The 16,922-nt window shown below is 41.8% G+C and overlaps 1 protein-coding gene across 1 annotated transcript in view; it reads left to right on the top strand.

Annotated features, from left to right (window-relative positions):
* PLPPR5 (phospholipid phosphatase related 5) overlaps positions 1-16,922 on the top strand; it is a 322,528-nt gene that overhangs the window by 144,791 nt on the left and 160,815 nt on the right. Inside the window, exons 2-4 of the mRNA XM_055146503.1 lie at positions 11,708-11,811; positions 13,507-13,817; positions 13,901-14,330. Of these exons, the coding sequence (XP_055002478.1) occupies positions 11,708-11,811; positions 13,507-13,817; positions 13,901-14,330 (845 nt within the window). The remainder of the gene's footprint in view (positions 1-11,707; positions 11,812-13,506; positions 13,818-13,900; positions 14,331-16,922) is intronic.

Consider the following 16,922-nt stretch of genomic DNA (forward strand, 5'->3'; position numbering starts at 1 on the left):
TTTATATTCTCATTTGTTTACAGTAACATCTCCTATCCTCCCACCCTGATATTCTCCATCAATTTGTATGTGTCTTTTCAGGAATGTCATGTGCATTGAACCACACATGATCATTAGGGTAGACTTTTGAGGCAGGCATCTTTCAGCTTCATGTCCTTGAGATGCAAGCACATTATGGAACTTTATTCCTTTTTATTTTTGCCTTATTTTCTAATATGGATATACTACATTTTGTTTAGCTATTGAAATTTTTTTGCTGTTGCTATTGTTTTGGTTTGGGGGTTATACCTGATAGTGTTCACAGATAACTCCTGACTTCAATTGTCACTCCTGACGGTGCTCAAGGGACCATATGTGGTGTCTGTCCGATATATAACCAGTATAACCAGTCTTTGTGGTTCAGAAGGCAAGCACCTTAACCCCAGTACTATCTCTTTAATCCTTTAAAATTAAATCCTTTTAATCCTTTTAAAAACTAAATTAGCTTAATTTATAGAATTGACACAATTGTATAATATTTGTCAATAAGATGCAGTAGAAATTTTTTGGGAACCAGCCAGATCTAGATGAAAATATTAAGTCTACCACTTATTTACACATCATGAACAGGTAAAAAAGTCTCTCTGAGATTGTATTTGACCAAGAAAGTGGAAATCATATTTATTTCATAAGGTTCTAGAAATAATTAGTAAGATTAAAGTATGCAAAGTGTCTGACACATAGTAAATAGTCAAATATGCTTGTCTTCCCGCCCATATGCTACCAAGTTAAGGTAGCATAGTTTATAATTTTAGAAAATTTATTATGATTTTCAGGTGCAGAGACATAATGTTAGCTTTATTATAATCTGTTTTGTAAACAGATGAGAGGAAACTTATTGTACTATATGCATCTAGTACAGATCTCTACAGAGCATATATTCTCAATAAGTACATTTCTTTTTTAAAAAAAAAAGTACAAAACACTAGTTTGCATGTTTTTCTAGTACAAGATTATCTTATATATTGAGTTTCTAGAGGCCGGAAATACACTAAACTTGATTTGAGCTGCACTAGCAGAACAGGGAGAAGGGGTCTCTATAAGCTTATGATGATATAAGACAGGGGGAAGGAGTCTATATAAGCTAATGATGATATAAGACAGGCGCATGTTTTTATTGCCATACAGTCATAACTAACTGAAGAGAAGACAATATTTCAGTTACTTCGTTCCATTAGGAAGATGGAATGAACAAGTACCTAGGGGGAAATATAGGAATGGGGAGTGGATCTTGTGACAATGGTGGAGGGATATGAACACTTTAGTGGAGAGTGTAATATTTAATGTATTATACATGAAACTTACCATTAACAGTATTACATATCAGAATTCCTAAAATAGAATTTTAAACCACGTCCCCCCCGAAACAAAGGATATTTGGCATGATGCAGACAGCATGGGTAAAGAGCTCTTTGATGAAAATTATTTTTAAGCATCCTTATCTCACTTAATGCTGGACTCCATCACTTGTCAGTAATTGATTTGTTGCAATTCCTGGGGCAGAGCATCTGGCTTCCTTATCGCTAGGAGCAAGAAAAAGCAATTAAATTTCTGACCCAAAGATAAAAAATGTGTGTGATTAGACCAAAATCCCTATATTTTATTCATTTGGTTCTTCTGACTGCAAAACTGAGCAGGACTATCCTTCAGATACCAACATTCGCAGCCTAAAAAGTATGCTGTAGATGGTTTTAGTGCAGTTGTACTGCCAGGTAAATTGTTAAAGTTATGTATCATTGATTCAGTTTAACTCATACTTTCTGACTTTTACAATGAGGCAATAAAAACTAACTTGGTCTCAGACTTAACAGTCAGGAACTCAGCAAGAAATCAATTAGACTATGAGATACAAAAATGAGTAACACAATAATCTTTTCTAATGTTCATGGTGCGGTAGCACAGCAAGTAGGATGTTTGCCTTGCACGTGGCTGACCCAGGTTCGATTCCTTCATCCCTCTCGGAGAGCCTGGCAAGCTACCAAGAGTACTCCACCTGCTCAGCAGAGCCTGGCAAGTTCCCCATGGCGTATTCGATATGCCAAAAACAGTAACAACAAATCTTACAATGGTGATGTTACTGGTACTTGTTCAAGCAAATTGATGAATAATGGGATGACAGTGCTACAGTGCTACAATATTCATGGGATAATCACCTGTATATTTCAACAATCTAACATATGTGTATTGACCTTGTATGATGTGGCCCCTTTGAAATAATCAACAATGAACTGTTTTTTACCCACAATGATGACAACTTCATTGAGTTAAACCTAGCCAAATAATCTAATATTTTGAGTGGGAAGAACTGTATTATAATGAACTTAATAAAATTCCACCCCAGAAAAAGTCATATCTTTAAGCTCTAAACTGAAGTGCAACCAGCTTTGGGGCCCGTGGATTACTGCTCCTTTAAAAAAGGGCACTATTCTCCCTCCATGAAAGCAGAGTAGACTAAGTTAGAAAGCACAGGAGTCACTGTCTGCAAGACAGAAAGAGAGGCTTCTGCTTCTCTGGCTGCCAACCAAATGGCATCTGGGCCTTGAACTTTCAGTGTTCAGAACTGTGAAAATACAAATTTCTGATTGAGCAACTCCCCCCCACCACCACACACTCTTTCTGGCACTTGGTTAAGGTAGCGCAAACAAACTAATACAGTGCTAACCCCTATCTCTCCATACATCATCCACTCCTGATTCAGTAAATAAAATGAATTTTAAAACTATAGAATTCTCTATTCCTACAACTTATGGTCTCATTCCAGGTAAATTAAAAATAGAAAATGAGTGTTCTGACAATATTTTACTGTAATCAGCCAGCAATTACCTGGACCCTGGGAACTTGGAAATTGCCCATTAATCTAGGGCAACAGATGCTCAAACACTTCCATCCGTATTATTGCTGAGACAAAGTCAACCCAGGCCATAGACTTGTAGTTATATGACATAGTTTATTAGCAGATGTAATGTTTATTTAGGGGCATAAAGGGATGCATTATTTATAGATCATGAGACAGGAACAGGAAGGAAATCTACAATTTGCATGAGCTATATGGGAAAGAGTGTCACAAGGTATCATGTGATTTCTATGAATTAATGCACCTGGAACAATAAGCTTTACACACACTACAAGTATCAATTCTCCCTAATCTCAAACCCTGACCACTGGGCTATGTTCCCTTGGCAACAGCTTCCCCCATTGAGGCCAGAACTCAGGGCTTTCCAGCACAGATGGTCAGGAAGACGGAACTGTGACATTGTTAGGGCAGAACTGCCCTGGGCGGGGCCAAAGATAATGAAAACCGTGTATTTTCCACTCAGGCCTCCGATATCTGCTTGCTCCAAGAGGAATGTGCGGGCTCCTGAGCTACAACGATATAAGGGTGTAATCTAAACAGATAGCCTCCCGGGCCCGGGCTCAACCCTCGGACCCGTTCAGGCGCTTACACAATTGTGACCTGTAAATCTATAAACTGGACAAGCAGATAGGCCTAATGGGATTGGAGGGAGAGGCATGTCGAATTATGAACTTATTGGCTAGGGAATGCGCGGGCTCTGCTGTAACGGTCCGGAAGGCCTATATAAGATCTCCTTTGGAGAAGCTCGAGGTCTTTGCCCAACCTGCTGGACCTGCTTGTTCGAGTAGGCGGCTGGACCCTGGCTAGCCAGTCTTATAATAAACCCTGCTTGCTGTTTGCAGTCTCTGGAGTCTCTTTGTCATTATAGGGAGACCTCGATCAGCGCCCTAACAACATGAGAACTCCAACATTCTACTACAGAGTAACTTCCATATGTAGTGCTATAAAAAATATCATACACATCATATCTTGATCAGTAAAAAACTGATCAATTCAATCCATATATACCAGACACCTACTTCGAGTAGAAAGGATTTACTGGTAGTATTTTGCATCCTTTTTGAGAATACTGGTTCTACCACACTTCTGCAAGAATCTGAGGGTAGATGTGATGAATCCCTTATTTCTAGCATATAGTAGGAATATGCAGTACATAGTATTATTTTAAGACTACAAAAACCTATCACCTTTTCTACAAAGCTTTCAGTTTATCTTCATTTTATCTTCATCAGTACTTACATAGATCAATCTATATCTTGTACTACTACTGGGTAATTAAGTGTTAAGAACTGAGCTTCAAAATAACAATTGCTTTCAGGGTCACCAAACTAAAGGCAGTTGGGTCAGCACATTTTTATTGATAAGTTTGTTTTAAGAGTTTTAATAAAACTGTAAAGAATTTCTATTATTATAATCAATGGTTTTCCAGGGTTCCCTATTTAATGAAATTTTTATGCAGTTAAAGCTTTTCAATTTGTGCTCTTCTATTAGTGATCTAAATGAGTCAAAAGTTTATCAGTGAGGGGCTGGAGTAATAGCACAGCAGGTAGGGCATTTACCTTGCACGCGGCCTACCCAGGTTCGATTCCTAGCATCCCTGACCACTGCTAGGAGTAATCCCTGAGTACAAAGCCAGGAGGTAAGCACAGTGCATTACTGAGTGTGACCCCAAAAAGCAAAAAACAAACAAAAAAAGAAGTAAAAAAAAGTTTATCAGTGAGTAAAATCAAGCAATTTAATTCTTATCTATTATATTAAAATTATATTAAAGGGCTGGAGCGATAGCACAGCGGGTAGGGCGTTTGCCTTGCACACGGCCGACCTGAGTTCAATTCCCAGCATCCCATATGGTCCCTCAGGACCGCTAGGAGTAATTCCTGAGTGCAGAGCCAGGAGTAACCCCTATGTACTGCTGGGTGTGACCCAAAAAGCAAAATATATATATATATATATATATATATATTAAATTAAGACTTGATTACATGTTGAAGCAGCAATTATATTAATTGAATTATATAATAAAACATACCATTACCTCATTTTAAAGCTAAGGTTAATTATCAGAATAGTGATCAACCAAAATACACAACAATGATTTTTTTTTACAAAATTTGCTTAACTTTCTTGCAATGGAAGCCAAGGTATAAATACCTTATATTTAAAAGGTAATAACTTTTTCTAACTGCTATTGTACAATTCAGGATTTAGACATTTTTTTTCTTTGACTAAAACTTTTTTCTCTGAAAACTCTAAATCTTTGGTGGGGGTCCAAAATAATTTAATAATACATTTAAGTATGATGCAACTTAAGGTATAAATCTATTAATCCAGAATAGATCATTACCCTGACTACGATAGTTTAAAGCTGATTGATTTTTTTTTCTAGTTTGTGTCCTGATACTTTAATATACACATTATTTCTATTAGTCTTTCAATTGAACATTTGAGAGTTTATTTGTATTTTATTACCTATTCAACAAATACTTATACTTCTCTTTTCCTTTCCTTTTTTATTTTTTTTAATTAATTTATTTATTTTTAATTCGTGAATCACCCTGAGGGCACATTTACAGATTTATACACTTTTGTGCTTATGCTTCCCTCATACAAAGTTCCGGAACCCATCCCTTCACCAGTGCCCATTCTCCACCACCAGAAAACCCAGCATCCCTCCCACCCTCCCCGATCCCATCTCCCCCCACCCCACCCTGCCACTGTGGCAGGGCATTCCCTTCTGTTCTCTCTCTCTAATTAGCTGTTGTGGTTTGCAATAAAGGTGTTGAGTGGCCACTGTGCTCAGTCTCTAGCCCTCATTCAGCCCGCAACTCCCTTCCCCCATAAGGCCTTCGACTACATTATAGTTGGTGATCCCTTCTCTGAGTTGCCCTTTCCCCAGAATGTGAGGCCAGCCTCCAAGCCATGGAGTCAACCTCCTAGTACTTATTTCTACAGTTCTTGGGTGTTAGTCTCCCACTCTGTTATTCTATATACCCTAGATGAGTGCAATCTTTCTATGTCTGTCTCTCTCTTTCTGACTCATTTCACTCAGCATGAAACTTTTCATGCCCATCCACTTAAATACAAAATTCGTGACCTCCTTTTTTCTGACAGCTGCATAGTATTCCATTGTATAGATGTACCAAAGTTTCCTCAGCCAGTCATCCGCTCTAGGGCATTCGGGTTTTTTCCAGATTCTGGCTATTGTAAACAGTGCTGCGATGAACATACATGTGCAGATGTTGTCTCGATTATACTTTTTTGCCTCTCTGGGATATATTCCCAGCAGTGGTATTGCTGGGTCAAATGGGAGCTCAACCTCTAATTTTTTGAGAGTCGTCCATATTGTAAAGCTGATTGATTTTAAACAAACAGTTCACTATGGAACACATATGAATAGAAGGAACATAAACCATTTTTGGTCTTTGGTTTTGCTAATATATTTGTTTCAATTATTACATAACCCACTGAAGGAAATGCAAACAGATGCTGATTAGCATGCATAATCTATGTCTTTGACAAGGGAGCTGCAGCTGTCATCAGCGTATTTTGCCCCACTTTTTCCGTATAATTGCTAAAGAAGCTTTGTCAAAGCATTAGCAGAATTTGTGATTTGTTTAGGATGAAGCTCATTTATCCCAATCCAAATCACAAATAATCACTTTCAGGTGTTCTCAAGTGACATGAAGTTAAAGTTCAGTAGGATTTTGTGCAGACACATTTCCAAAAGGGTCAATGAGGGAAAGTTTTGGGGATCCGAAGGTGGCAGGACTGAATTATGCTAGAAGAGTAACAATTACCATAGTAATCACTTCTTCCCATGAATGGCCTAGCTACTTGATGACATCCAATGAAGCAGGCAATATTTCATCCTGATTTTAGGATTCTATACAAACTGAAAAATCAAAGGTCGGATAATGGAGCAAAGCTAAGAATTTAGCTCTGCTGTATCCCTAGTATTGGAGCTTAACCATCACACTTCATTGACACACTCCTGTGTCCTTTTCCTTAGTAATTCTTGCCGTCATTGTCAGAAGACTGGAATATTTTGAAATACCCCTGAAGGTGATGGACCCTTGGCTTAGATTTAATAAAACTAAGAGTTGCTTTTTTTCTAGAATAAAACATATGGCAACAATATTCAGCAGAAGTAAAAACAGACCAGTAAAAAATTAATTGGAGTTGTTATTTGAAACTCAGTGTGGAGGAGGAAGAGGATTCAGGACCAGCTTAGATTAAGCATTCTCTATTTTTGTAATTATGATGCCTAAAGTCTTCTAAGGTAGATCTCCCCCAATGCTTTAATGTTTATGAAGCATTTTGTAAACATAAGGCTTCTAATGTCTTTACAGAGTTACAATTAATCAACCCAATTTTACAGATGAGCAAACTGATAGTGGGAAAGTGATTCCAGGGCTATGTTATTAATATCTTTTTAAATTAATCATTCAATAGGTTTACTTCAACATATCTATTATGTGTTGAAGCAAACCTTATATGATTAAGCTATAACATGAGACATTACTGGTGCCCGCTTGAGCAAATCGATGAGCAACAGGATAACAGTGACAGTGATACAGTGATTTTTAAATATTTATTCAATATATAATGAACATAATATCTTAGATGTTTATTATACTGTGTTTAATAACATGTTACATAATGTTTTCAACTATTAATATGTTTGATATCATAATTCAATAGAGTATGTAAAATTTTTCCCTTCTCTCCTAGATGAATTTTTTTTGTAGGGACAGACAGTGGTGCTTATGGCTTATTCCTGGTTGTCCATTCAGGGATCACCTCTGGATGGGATCAAAAGAGGATTGAAGTGGGATCAAACAGAGGTCAGTGAGTTCAAGGCAAGCGCTCTACCTTTTATACTTTCTCTCAAGGCCCAACAGATGAGTATTTTGGCAATTGTTTTGGCTTTTTACTTGGCCCATCAGGCTCATGTAAAATAATCACTCAAAATCTTTAATTTAAAGATGTGCTTTGAAAGTGAAACTTTAAGATACTGGAAATGGACAGAAATAAAATAAGCTGGAAAATAGTCAAGCAGAAAGGTTCTTTATAGCTAGCTAGTGATCTAGTTGAAGATAAGCACCAGTTGTCTAGATCCCAGGATCTGGCCTTTGAGATAAACACCCCATTACAGCTGGAATCATGACAGACATACAAATTACTATACTAGCCGTTTCTCTTCCTGTTTTCTTAAAAAAGCAGCGATCTCCTAAATCAAGCACTGACCATTCTGTGAGGATGCAGCAACTTATGATGTCAATAAGAGGTCAAAGGTATAAACACAGTATCTGGAGCTCTCTCTAATTTGCCTTTGAAGATGTTGAATTTTCAGACTGTGAACCTGTTTAAGCACATGTTTAAGCACATGATGTGAACCTTTTTAAGCACATGTCTTGCATTAATAAGTTCTAGATCGCATTTTTTGTTTGAATTTGGGGTGTTTTTTATTGAATTTTCAGGGAATTAGTGAACTCATGTTTCCTAGTTTTCTTTCTAAATACAGTTCAATGAAGAGCTTTTGAAATATTATCCTTTGTAGTTCTCTAATTATTATAATACATTACAAACACCCTCACTTATATTTTTTAAAAATATTCTTTTTTAGTTGAATCAGTGAGATACACATTTACAAGGTTGTTTATGATTGGGTTTCAATCATAAAATGGCCCAACACCTATCCCTTCACCAGTGTACACTTCCCACCAACATGTCACCAGTTTCCCACCCTCACTTATTTTGAAAGCAGTTACCCTCAGTCTATTTTTCAAAAGATCTCTTGAAATATATTCCCACAAGATCTTCTACCAATCTATATGTTAATATTTAAAGGTTCTCATTAGAACAAATTCATCTAAAATTTCATACTTGTTACTTTTTCAGCACAGAGGTAGGGTGTTCTCCTTGCACTCGGCCGACCCAGGTTTGTTTCCTCTTCCCCTCTCCCAGAGCCCTGGTAAGCTACCGAGAGTATCTTGTCCTCATGGCAGAGCCTAGCAACCTACTCATGGCATATTCGACATGCCCAAAAAACGTAACAACAAGTCTCACAATGGAGACATTACTGGTGCCTGCTCCAGCAAATCCATGAGCAACTCCATGGGATGATAGTGACAGTGACAGTAACAGTTACTTTTCTTAAACATCTCTGGTGCAAGTTAGCATTATGAACACAGATTTTTATTGTTTCTAAGAGAACTCCATTCTTTTGGTGAGTACTCCACTTGTTTTTCTTTTTTTTTTATGTTTGCAAAACCTAGAATTCTGATTGTTCTTTTTTTTTTTTCATTATGACCTTAACATTTTTTTTTATTTTATCACCATGTGGAAAGTTAAAAAGTTCTCAGGTTTATGTCTCAGTTATACCATATTCAAACACCATCCCTTCACCAGTGCCCATCCACCACCAAGATCCCTGGTATACCCCCCGCCCCCCACCCCAACTGTATAACTGATGAATTTCACTTCATTTTCTCTTCACCTTGATTACGTTCCATATTTAAACACAAAACTCACTATTGTTGTGGGAGTTATACCCCCAAACAAGATAGCCCTACTAAAGAAGCATTTGATAATTAGTTTTCCATTAAAAGATTGTATGTTTTCAGGTTTTAGAAAAGGTCGCGCGGCCGCGTTCAGTCCCAGTCCCGAATCCCGGAGCCATGTTAGTTGCTGCTCAGTGTCACCAGGGCTCCATCTGGAGAAGGTGTTGTCCACTTGTTTTTCTTGCATACATAAAGATTTTTCAATCCTTCATATCTCATCATATGAGTTATGCACTTGAAAACACTATTTTTTCTTGTTTTATACATATAATGATAAAATTCCATAAAAAATGCCTGAATTTACCTTTGAGTTACTAAAACAGGACAAAATTCAAATGTTTAAGTTTTTGTTTGATTGTTTTTAATCTTGGAGCCATATTTGGTTGTACTCAGGATTTACTCTTGACTCTAATCTTAGGGATCACTCCTGGTAGGGTTCATGGGACCATATGAGGTGCTGGGGAGTGCCCAGATTGGCCACAAGCAAGGTAAATACTCTGATGGCTATATTATTAGTCTGGAACCTGAATGTTTAACATTTTGTGTCTTTTCTGTTCCTTAGAAATACTCAGACATCGAGGCTGGAGCAATAGCACAGCGGGTAGGCCGTTTGCCTTGCATGCAGCAGACTCAGGTTCAGTTCCCAGCATCCCATAAGGTTCTCAGAGCATCACCAGGAGTAATTCTTGACTGCAGAGACAGGAGTAACCCCTGTGCATCCTGTGCATAGCCAGGTGTGACCCAAAAAGCAAAAAGAAAAAAAAAGAAAAGAAAAAATAGAAATACCCAGACATCTCTGACAAAAACGTTCTTTCTATAAGTTAATGAACTGCAAATCCTTGGATGTAAGTAGAAAATTTAAATCTGGCTTTCTCAATAGCCACAGGCCTGTTATATAGTATACAATTAGTAGTAATCCTTAAAGAGTCAGGTCAAAATTAGAGAATACATTATTTATCTAGCTTGGCTTCCTAAAGCTACCAATTGGTTGGTCTTTGATTTTTCTACCAATAAGAATGTACTCTCCACTCTAACTTTTGTATATCCATATTTTGTTTCTGAAAAAATGTTACAAGTCACATAGACAAGGATGCATCTTCTAATGCTTGTCTAGGACCTTACCAGTTGCTATTAAAATAATAAGTATTATGATAGGGAGACTGTTAGTTTAAAATTGATGAATAATTGCCCCACAATTTGTCTCTATTTATCATGGCCCAAGCTTTAATGATGGGGTGGGAGAGACTAGTAAGTCATATACATATGAATATAGTAGAAACTATTGAAAGTTGAAAGATAAAACTTATAAATGACATTTTGACTGCTTTAGTGCTTTAGTTCATCTGAAATATGATGGAATCCCTAAGAATTAAATTAAATTAAGGATTCAGGTAGGCTAACAAAAGCATATTTAAACAGAAAAAGATATAATTTGAAAAAGTACTGAGTTAAGAAAACGAAGCAAAAAATACACTAAATACACAAAACTTTGTTAAGTTTTATATATTACTATCCAATTGGTAAAATTAGTACAAAGTTGGGGCTAGAGAGATAGTACATGGGTCACAATGTTTGTCTTGCATGCAACTGTCCCTGGTTCAATCCCTATGGCCACATATAGTCCCTTAACCAAGAGGAACCCCTGAGCATAGCCAGGAATAAGCCCAGAGCACCAATGGGTATGGCGCAGATATTATGAAGCAAACCAAAACAGCTGTCCACAGGTAAGGAAAATTAGTTCATTTTGTGTCCCAAAGAACCCAAGCTCAGGAAAGTAGAGTTACCAGCTCAAGGGCATGCAACTCCTGCTCTTTCATCCTCCTCAAGTCATTTATATGAATAAGCAATCTGCTCAAATATTCATGAAAGTTGAATGTAATGTTTCTATTTTTATAACATGAGTTAAAATTCAAGTACTAACTTTGAATTTTAGCTTTGAATCATTAGTCAACCATGAATCAAGAACCATGTTAACTACCTTAAAGAAAAAAAAATGTGGCAGAGTTGTTGAGATTGCTGAAAAAAAAAAAAACAAGTTTATTCCTGAGAAAGCATCTGAAAGTGAAGGTAGAATAGGCACAAATCAATTTTTAAAAATGTATATGCTACAGAGAAATGGATATTACCAGAAGCTTTCTAAGCAATAAAATGAGAAAAAAATGACTGTGGTGAATGTTGGAATGTAGAAATGAGGTTTACTAGGTTGTTTATGTAGTGATGTTAAATTTTACAAATCACAACCTTTGTCCAGGTGTGCATATCAACTTAGAAAGCAGATATTCGAATCATCCTGGTTTTATTGACCATGAAACCAAGGAGAAAGAGGTCCAGTATTTCACCAGACTCTTAGAGCTGGTGAGTGGCTCTTAGAGCAGTGAGATCCAAACAGGCCACTACTAACCGTCCATGCCAGGGTCCTCACACCTTCCATCTCAAGGGCTCAGGTCAGAACCAGGCTGTTTGACCAAAGACAACTAGTCATTCTGTGACTGTTTTCAGGGAGGTGAAAACAGTCCCTCGCTGCTGTTAAGAATTAAGCTGAGACACTTATTTATTAGTTACCTACACTGTGAGAATATGATACACTCCTGCAGGGAAGAACAGGCAAAGACTCTGCTTTGTTGCATGCGCAGTACTATGCACTCAATCACACTATAGCAGCGCATTATGGTGCCTCTTAATTTCAAAAATAATGGTCATTCCCAATAGCTTGGAAATAATATGTACACTAGACTCTCCCTAACATAGTTACCCTTAAAAAAAAAACCAAACCTTTAAAAATGCTTATTAGAGCCAAAGACAGAGTACAGACTTACCTATAGCTCTGGTTTGAATCCCAGACACCACAGAGGGTCTCCCAAGCTCTGCCAGGGCTCACTCCTGACGACAGGGCCCCAGGGGGTCACTCACTAGCAAAGAGCCAGGAATAGCCCCACAGGCCATATTATTCACCCCCAAAACACATGCATGCATGCGCAAAGGAAAGCTATTCAAAATTTCTGATAAATTGGAAGGCTGGGGGATTCCAGTTTAGAAATAGAATAGCCCGGCATGATTTTCTGAACCGCACATTGAATTCACCACAATATCTTTGTGGTTGTTGAACTTCTCTACTGTAATATGGCAGCCCTGCCACCCAGGAAGAGTTTACTTTTAGCACCCCAGATTGCTTCATTTTATGTCCCTCAGATCTCTATATAGTTGACGTCTGTACAAAAGTGGGGGGGGGTATTCTGTATCAAAAACTTTCACTCTACCATTCGGATTCTTTCCCCTCCTAAACTACTGTTTGCCAGATTTCAGTTTTCTATTAAGCAGACTTAGTCTTTTTCTTGATGATAAAGACCCACCTCTAAAATTAACCAATTCACTGCCTTAGTAATGTGAATGAGTATTCTAGAAACTTGCTAAGGTCCTTCTACAATCTCATGATAAAGGGCAGGGCTCTGGGAAGACACTGGACTTCTAATCTTGTGTATATTCTTTTCTTTGGGGTTTCTGGATTAGGAGGTGTGAACAGTATCATCAAAGAAGAAGCCTCCGCCCTCATCCTCGTTCCTAACCAAGCGCTCAGGGACTGGGAAGGGCCCTGGGTACACACTGAGGTCCAGAGTCCTGCAGAGTCCAGAGCGCACGTGCGTGCCCATGTAGGGTGTGTTTTGCGTGCCTGCTGCAAGAGTCTGCCTTAGGGTCCGGCTCTTTCACCTGACCTCTGGGGAATCCGGACAATACCCCAGAACTGAGGGAGCCCCTTTTTCTTCCCTGGTGGCCGTCACCGCAGGGCTTCATAAACCTGCCAGCCCTGTCTGAAGAACAGCTAATAAATGATTGACGATGGACAAGAGAATACAGGGACGAGGAGAGGGGTGGGGTGGGGGTCGCGGTGCGAGTGGATGCCCGCAGAGCACCCAGACCGTGAAATTCTTGGTTTTCATTGGCAACTCCCCCCGCCCTTCTCCCCTCCCCCCCGCCCAGGATCCGTTTGGGGAGGCAGAGGAAGCCCGATTCGGAGGTCCTGGGCGCTGATTTCTCCCTGGGTGCGCCTGCCAGGCACCGCTCGGGGTGCGCATCCCGCACGGGGTTAAGGGCTGCCAGGCGGGCGCTGGCGGCGAGTCCCCGCGCTGCGGCGCGCACTTTGCGCTCCCGAGGCGTTTGCGCTCGGCAGACGCGCCCGCGCCCCGGTTCCCAGGCGCGGCGCGGGGCTCCCCGAGCGCCGGGTGCCATCTCCGAAGGGAGCCTCGAGAAGCGCCTTTCTCCAGGGCCTTCCCTTCCCCCACCTCTTTTCGCCCCCCCTTCCTGGCTGGTTCCCCCCCGCATTCCCCCATCAGGAGCATCTCCAGCGCCACCGCGCCCGCGAAGGGGTACAGGTGCCGCCGTGCGAGCCGCTGCCCCCCTCCTGCCCCCGACGCCACCTCCTCCGCGCCGGCCGGGGGGCTTGACCCAGCTGCGGCAGCGCCAACGGTCCTTCCTTCCCGGACGCCGCCGCCCGCGCGAGGCTCCCCGCCCTCCCGCGCGACCCCGCGCCGGGCCGGGCTGCGCCAGCGGCGGGGAGGGGCGCGGGGGGCTCGGTCCCGGGCCGGCCGCCGCGTCGTCCTCCTCGTCCTCCTCGTCCTCGTCCTCCTCCGCAGCCCGCCCCGCGCCCCGCGGCCCTGCCCGGCGCCCGCAGCAGCATGCTCTACTTCCAGGTGGTGATCATGGCAGGGACGGTGATGCTGGCGTACTACTTCGAGTACACGGACACGTTCTCCGTGAACGTGCAGGGCTTCTTCTGCCACGACAGCGCCTACCGCAAGCCCTACCCGGGCCCCGAGGACCGCAGCGCCGTGCCCCCCGTGCTGCTCTACTCGCTGGCCGCCGGCGTGCCCGCGCTCGTGGTAAGCCCGCGCCGCCCGCGCCCTCGGGGCCGGCAGGCCGCCGCCCGCCAAGTTCTGCAACTCGGAGGGAGCCCCTTCCCCGGGACGCGGCCGCGGGCGGGGGGGTGCCGCCGAAGCCCCCCTGCCCGCCGGCCACCCCGCACCGCCACCGCCTCAGGGACCTGGAGGGAGCGGGGCGGGGAGCGCAGGGGACCGGAGGGGGGGCCGTCGGAGTGGGGGGGTGGCCTCCGCAGAGGGGACCCCGGTGGGGCGAAGATTGGCTCCCCCGCGGGCCTCCGCCGCCGCCTCCCCTCCGATTGCACCTGAGGCTGAGCAGCGGCGGGGGTGCCCGGGGAGAGGGAGAACGTTGCCCGGGTGGGGACTGCGTTCTATTTGGCCAGCTCATGCTTTTGCAAAGCAAAGTGCTCAATTGGGCTGTCCAGGGAAGAAATAACCTCAATCAGACAAATAAATAAATAAATAAATAGAGAGAGGGAGGGAGGGAGGGAGAGAGGGAGAGAGAGAGAGGGAGGGAGAGAGAGGAGAGAGAGAGAGAGGGAGGGAGAGAGAGGAGAGGGAGAGAGAGAGAGGGAGGGAGAGAGAGGAGAGAGAGAGAGAGAGAGAGAGGGAGGGAGAGAGAGGGAGGGAGAGAGAGGAGAGAGAGAGAGAGAGAGAGGGAGGGAGAGAGAGGAGAGAGAATTTTGATAAGCAAAGATGAAAAGAGTCCGGGAGCAGCTTTTGCCGGAAAACAGCGGCTCTGCCATAATTACAAGATTTCTTTAAAGGCGCTTTCACTCCCTCCCTGGGCAGCATTAAGTCCTTTTCTTTTAGAGGCTCACTGAAATAGCCTTTCTATTTAAGGAGACTCGCTGTGTGCATGTGTGTCTGTAGAGACAAGGCGCACACACACGCGCGCGCGCGCACACACACACACACACATAAATATATGCAATTATTAGGATAATCACATGGTAGTCTACACATGGGAACATGGTGCAAGGATATTGGTAGAAAAATTGGTGGTGTGCTGCATCAGAAAATGTTCCGGTTTCTTGAAAATTATTAATGCATTGAAAATTACTTCCCTGTGATGCTCCTGTTTCCCATTCATATTCTCCTCTCCTCCCTTTCCTCTCCTCCTCCCCTCCCTCTGGGCTCTTTCCCATTCCCCTCCCCTCTTCTTCCATCCCTCCCCTCCTCCCGTCCCTCCTCTCCCTTACTTTCCTCTCTCCTCTCTTCCTACCCCCTTATCTTCCCTCTTTTCCCTCTCCACATTCTCTCTTTACCTCTCCCCCCCTTCTCCTTTCTTCTCTTCCCATCTCTTTCCTCTTCTCTTTCTTCTCCCTTTACCTCTAATTTTCCATAAAAAAAATAGGAAAGCAAAGAGGAAGTTTTATTTTCAGTGGTTGAAGATGAAAATTATAATAATGAGTATTAAGAATATCGGTTGTATTTAGAAGGCTTAGATTGCCATGTTTCCTATGATTTTAGGGGAAATTATCAGGTAATTTATAAAATATATCGGGTCCCTAGCACTTGTTATGGAATTCCATGAAACACCCAAGGAACTTGACAAGTTCAAAGCAACTTTGTTTATCAGAGACACTGTGAGAGCAGACTTAAAATTCAGCTCCAGCATTCCGGTTTGAAAAGTGTGAGACCTTGTATCTGAAACAGTTCTGTTTTGTGCCTTAATTCTGAGTCACTAAGTATGTCAAAACCCCAAACCCAGCTTCAACTTCCTGGTCTCTTTTCCTCCATTTCAAAAGTTGACATAGGAGGGGAAAGTCTCTCATAGAAAGCCTCTTGCTTCCTGCAGATGTGGAGTTTCCAGGCACTTATTTTCCAGAAAGATGAAATAACTTAGGGATTTTTTAAGCCCCCCTCGCCGACCAGCCTTGCCCTATACTAGCACTATTTTTTTTTCCTAAAGGAAAACTATCTCTTGCAGGTCACTGCTTGGGTTCCAACTATGATCAATGTCTGTAACTTGCCCCTTGGTGATTCCTAACCAGTTTGTCATGCACAAGTAAGATAGCACTTTTCAGATCCTAACCTTCCATGCATGAACAAAAAAATGCCAGTTACAGACCAAGAACATCCTGAACCAATGACTTCAATTATTCTTACTTTTGGGCACCGAGGAGAGGAAAGAGAATTGGTTAGTTATTATTGAATTCCCATGCTGCGCTGGGCACTGAATGGTGACAGCCGCTTATCTTTCTTAAAGAAGCCACCCAGAACATCTTCTCTCCACTTAACACTTGAGGACCCTGGGCAGCCAGGCACCTGAAAACAGAAAAGAGTGGGTGTTATGGTTCCAAGCCTGTGGCACTGATGCTGAATGCCTTGCTTTGTCTTGCTTTTTTTTTCCCCCAATGTCTTTCCAAAGAAAACTCTGAAATAAGGTAGGAACTGGGAGATGGTGCAGATGTTCTCAAGTTTAAACTGAAAGGTCTTCAAAGGGAGACTCCAACTTGATTTCCCTGTTTTGAATTTCAGTTCTTAAGGTTTAAGAGAAAAAAATTCAGAGTCAATGGGGAAAAGAAAAAATCCTGGTTTGGACAACATAACTCTGTTTCCTGATGACCTTCATTTCTCCTCTGTACTTCC

Source organism: Sorex araneus, chromosome 8 (genome assembly GCF_027595985.1).
Source record: "Sorex araneus isolate mSorAra2 chromosome 8, mSorAra2.pri, whole genome shotgun sequence".
In the NCBI taxonomy this organism is placed as follows: Eukaryota; Metazoa; Chordata; class Mammalia; order Eulipotyphla; family Soricidae; genus Sorex; species Sorex araneus.